The following is a 5,329-nucleotide window of genomic DNA, read 5'->3' as shown; positions in this document are numbered from 1 at the left end:
AGCGTCTGGTGCCACTGAGCCCAGAGGATTACCCACTGGAGTCGAGTGACTCCAATGCTTGTGTAATCGGGCCCAAGGCGGCGCCAGTAAGAAGTGTATAAATACCCAGGAAGGAAAAAAATATATATATAGAACATGCAAGATTAGATGAGTTAGCTGCGCATAGCATAGTTAAGTGCCAAAAGGAGGACAAAGATAACAGGCTACAGAAGTCTGAAGAGCACAAACACCAAAGCTGATGATAAATTATTTAGGGTGGTACAAGGGGACATAAGGAATGAGAAAAAATTCGCGATGAAAATTTTTCACTGAATTCCAGGAAATCTCCCTTGAGACCAGGGTCTAGGGTATTTGATTATAACGATCTCTCAAGAAAGATGGTACCAGCCCTACTTTAAGGGGAGAAAGGGAGATTTAAAACTTAGAACGAACACAGTTCTAGACAACAGCCTGGTGGGGAGACCCTTGCATTTTGGAAAAACAAACGGGGTGATCTACAGGATCTTCTCCATCTGACATTTGTGATCTCATCATTTACCATGCCTGCAAACACCTGAAACAAGCACTCTGCTCAAATGCCCCTCCTAATTTTAATATTTTTAGAGAAAACATGCTCTAACATTGCTGATTCAGAACACTCTCCTGCCTCAGTCTCATTAATGCAGAACCTTGCATGCCCTCTCTGTGCTGCAAATTCACTCAGATACTATGTTTTACATAAAACAGGTTTGTACACAGACTGCACTGCCACAAACTGCAGCTCGGGGGAAAATGTATTAAATGCTCTTCAATAATTAAGCATTCCACTTAAGCCCTGTCTAAACAATCGGTTTCTGGGAAATCTACCTCTGCTGGAGTAGGCATAGCCCGAAGGTGGGAGATTTCCATGAAGACATAAGCACCGGCCTTCACAATGCAACCATGTGAGGTCTTCAGCCAGTGTATTCACACCATATACAAACACAAAAGCCAGGCCCCACCATTTCTCTGACCAGCTTTCATATACCCAATGCAACAGTAACATGCAGAGGGTACTTCACAGCGTATCATCCTGAGCCAGATCCCAATACCTGTATCTACCAGATTCTCCTTCTAGTTTCACTGTACAAAGAAAACAGAGCATTTCATTTCTGCAATATGCCCACACAACTATAAAAAAGGGCCCAGATTTCACCTGAAGGGTACAATCAACAAAGGTACCGTGGTTCGATTCCTTCCTCAATGCGCCTGAATGTTTGCACACAAAATTTTGAAATAAAACTATGGTCAGTGAGAACTGATACTATATAATCCAACAAAAATTCACATAGTAGTGAGGAGAGAACCAGGCACCGTCCACTTTGGGCAAAGAGAGAATTGACTTAGCTTTTTAGCCTGCAATGCACAGACAAGCTGTTCTGAGTCCTATTAAGAGAAGGCAGCTCATTATAATAACATTTTCCTGTAATGTATAAGGTCACCAGAAATCAGTGATAATTTCATCATTAAACACAGCCTATTCCATGTGTAGACCTCAAGAATATTCCATAACTACGATATAATGCACTGAGGACTCCACCACTGCTCCCAAGTTGTGCAGTAAATCCATCTCTAAAGTACAGAAAGGCATAGTTAGCATGTCCATAGAGCACAGCAGTCTCTTTCCTTTTTTAAATCATAAGCACTTGACTAAAATATACAGATTTTACTAAAAGCCTTATCTTGGATAAATTCATTTTCCATGTACTGTATAGAAGCATGTATTCCACTGCTAAGCTAGTTTTCTTTTTTTAAAAATTGATTAAAGCAATCAAACTGAACCAAAATAAGAAACCTTAGGCAGACCCGAACGCTAAAACCAAAGTAACAGATGTATACACTCAATCCTTTACTTCATACTAGGTATTCTAGATAAAGGAAATGGATACCCATTTGAATCCCCATCACAAAAGAGTCGGTATTTTTCAGATGTATCTGTTTTATACAAGCAGATATACAGATTAGTTCCATCTTTAAGCTCATTCAGTCCTTGGTCTCTCCATTAAAATTGCAAACAACAGTGCAAACAAAGAACATGGGGTTTTTTCATTATATGGACACATCCAGTGGAAACTGGACTGATAATACCAAACTCATTTTTCATAGGTCTTGACCATCTATCAGTTGGCAACCATTTTCAATCACTAATGATCTCTGCTGGACATGAACGACTAATGTTGAGGACAAAGGCTGCCTCCCTTCCCCCTCACCCACCAATTTTAATAAAGAGTTCTGTTGCTTTATGACTTAGCTTTTGACTAATAAGAGGAAATAAATAATGCTGCTGGGTAGATGCTGTTTTGTGACATGAGCAGTGAAATGGTATAAGCTGGTGTTGCGCATCAGTCAGATAAGGAGTATTGGAGCATCCCCTACCTTTAAAGAGTTACACATACTTATTATAGCAGAGTACGTTAAGATCCAGTAGGTTCTGATGTAGATACCAACTGACTCTGTTGACTACACAGATTCAAAGACAGATAAGCTTTGTGGAAAGTAAACTTACTACACCAGAGATAAGAATGAGATTCTTTCCAGATAAGCTCAGGGGCATGAAGGAAAAAGAAAAATTCCACGTAGTTTTGGCTTACGTAAAAAAAACCTTGAGTCATTGGCTATTTGCAGCAGCCCAGGGTGACTCCTGCAAAAGTGGAATCTTTACTTGATCAATGCTGCCCTTGGTGTTCATTTCAATGCAACATTATAAAAAGGTTTCTGGGATCAGAGAAAAGGACTGTCCAGAAATCCCTATCAAGCAAAAACATATGTTGAGTTATTTTGTATGCCAAGCATTTGGAATATTTGCAACTTTGCAGACCACAGAAGAATAAATGAAGAACAACAGACTGATTCTTGACCAAGAGCAAAAGGACACAGCCGGCACCTTTTGGTACTCCAATACAGTTCCCCCTGGAAAATGTTTCCCCTACACTAATATATAAGATTTTAGTGTCTAGTTATTAATTCAAAAAAGAAGTCACTTGCTTCAATTCATTACTTGGACTTATGGGAGAAAACAACATGAAAAAATGATGGCAACACTTGACTATCCCTATCAGTTGCCACATAAACGTACCATCAGTTACCATAGCAGCATACATTTATTTTCATATTTTTAAGAGGGATAGAGCCTCATACTTTAAGACAGGGGTTTCCTGCACCTTTCTGAGAAGCAGCTGGTACTGGCCAGTTAACCAGTCAGACCACTGCTCTGATCCAGTCTTGTGGTTCCTACAACCTTTCAATTTCATAGAAGTCCTCTCTCACATCCCAGTCTTCCCAGGGCCAACTTCTGTACATTAAACATCACATAACAGCTTGTACTTACTGGGCTCTCGCTCCTTTGTGGATATACAGTCTTTTATGGACTCTGTTATTCCAAGGCTAGCTGCAGTAGGGAGTGGGCCGAGCAAGGATTCCAGTGCAGGTGGTCTTACAGGAGGTGCGTTCCCATTTCTGCATTCTCCATCTTCCTTTGTCTTTAATCTGTCTTTGTCAAGAATTTCATTACAAAAGTCCTTGTTTAAATGATTAGCAGCTGCTTCCAGTTCTTCATCTTCTACCTCCTCCTCTCCAAATACGCTAGAAGTATTATCTTCTATAGAATCTGTAAGAAAAAAAATTAAATCATTTCATACCATCTGTTACCAAAGCAAGATAACTGGAGAAAGGAACTCACTTAAAGAACAAAAATCTTCAGAGAACAATCTGTAAAAGAAACAGACAATATTTCAGAACATTGTATGAATATATGGAATTTCCAGACACACTTTAAATTCATTACCTGGGCTATTAAAATATATTTCTTGTGAATAAAGTAATCATTTAAAATTGATTGCACTGTGTTATCACAATACTGCAAGCAAGTAGGTCTAGCAATAGAAGCCAACTACTTATCAGGATTATTAAAGATAAAATTCAACTAACAAAGAGTTCTTTACAAAACCTTTTGCACCAGGTCTTCGTAGAATAAGTGGCACAAAGGCCCTTCATTCAATTGTCACTGGATTAGGGCAAATTTTGTGTAAAAATGGACCAACTTTAGTGACAACGCCACCCTTACTAAATTGTAACAGGAATGTATCAGATTTATAGTCCCTTACACTGTCAAAATAATAAAATATTTTTGAAAAATAGTTGCTTGTGATTTTGGTGAACTCCAATATTGATAAAGTTGAAGACTGATATTTGAAACAAGGTACTTCATGGGCTGGAACTATGGAGTCCATTCACCAAAAAGTTTCAATACATTTCAGTCTTAACTTATACTACACTCAATTTTTCACCATACAGTACATGTACTTTATGAATACTATATTAACATAGAAATGTGGCTATGTTTATTACAGAAAAAGGTCACATATAATAGCATGTATAGTACCCTGCTTCCCACTGATATTTTTTAAAGTATTCATGGTATTTTACATGCTTACCATCTTTAGTATAATTTGCAAATACTCCTTTTGCCTTTGGCCTACTATTTTCCAATTCAATCTCTATTTCGTCTTGGTAAATTGATATTTCACCTGTGGAAATTAAAGAAAAATAAAGATCAGTAACAATTAATATCATTTGGTGTAAACGAGGCATAGGTTGTAGTGAACATGAGTTGTACCTTCATAATCTTCAAGCTTTTTTGACAGCTCCTTCTCGAGCTGAAAAGAAAAATGAGCAACAGAATAAATTTAAATCTAGTGGTTTGGGGTTTTTTTTTAATATTTGTAACTCTATCTAGACACACATTTGAGAAAGAGTGCAAAGCAGATTCCCTCTCCCAACAAATCTGTAATCCAGCATTGACAAAACAGAAAAATAAAAAACAAGTTTCCAAACACCATGCGAAATGAAGTACTCTATATCCCAAACTGACATTTCAAAAAAGAACTTTCACACCTGCAAAGCTGAACTTCCCACTTCATCTAAGCACAGCTCAGACACGCCAGTTGTAGCTCCATGATTCACAGGAGGCAGGGTAGATATGCAATTTTATAGACTAACTAACTAAGATATAGTAGTTTCATAGTTAGTAGGGTCGGAAGGGACCTGAGCAGATCTAGTCCGACCCCCTGCCATGGTAGGAAAGAGTACTGGGGTCAAACGACCCCAGCAAGGTGATTGTTTAGCCTTGTCTTAAAGACCCCCAGGGTAGGAGCCAGCACCACTTCCCTTGGAAGTTGGTTCCAGATCCTAGCCGCCCTGACAGTGAAGTCACGCCTCCCGATGTCTAATCTGAATTTACCCTCTGCCAGCTTGTGACCGTTATTCCTGGTCACTCCTGGTAGTGCCTGCGGGAACAGGGACTCCCCCAAAC

At 38.9% G+C, this 5,329-nt stretch overlaps 1 protein-coding gene across 2 annotated transcripts in view; it reads right to left on the bottom strand.

The window, feature by feature from the left end:
* BRF1 (BRF1, RNA polymerase III transcription initiation factor subunit) overlaps positions 1-5,329 on the bottom strand; it is a 374,795-nt gene that overhangs the window by 154,805 nt on the left and 214,661 nt on the right. For both annotated transcript variants that reach the window (XM_019518468.1, XM_019518469.1), the window contains exons 9-11: positions 4,634-4,673; positions 4,452-4,544; positions 3,347-3,625 (exon numbers count right to left, since the gene is read on the bottom strand). In XM_019518468.1, the coding sequence (XP_019374013.1) occupies positions 3,347-3,625; positions 4,452-4,544; positions 4,634-4,673 (412 nt within the window). The remainder of the gene's footprint in view (positions 1-3,346; positions 3,626-4,451; positions 4,545-4,633; positions 4,674-5,329) is intronic.

The sequence above is a fragment of the Gavialis gangeticus genome, unplaced genomic scaffold (assembly GCF_001723915.1).
Source record: "Gavialis gangeticus isolate Ggan-Ray unplaced genomic scaffold, GavGan_comp1, whole genome shotgun sequence".
Taxonomy (NCBI): Eukaryota; Metazoa; Chordata; order Crocodylia; family Gavialidae; genus Gavialis; species Gavialis gangeticus.
Note: the sequence above shows the minus strand (reverse complement) of the source record. Positions and strands in the feature narration are given on the sequence as shown.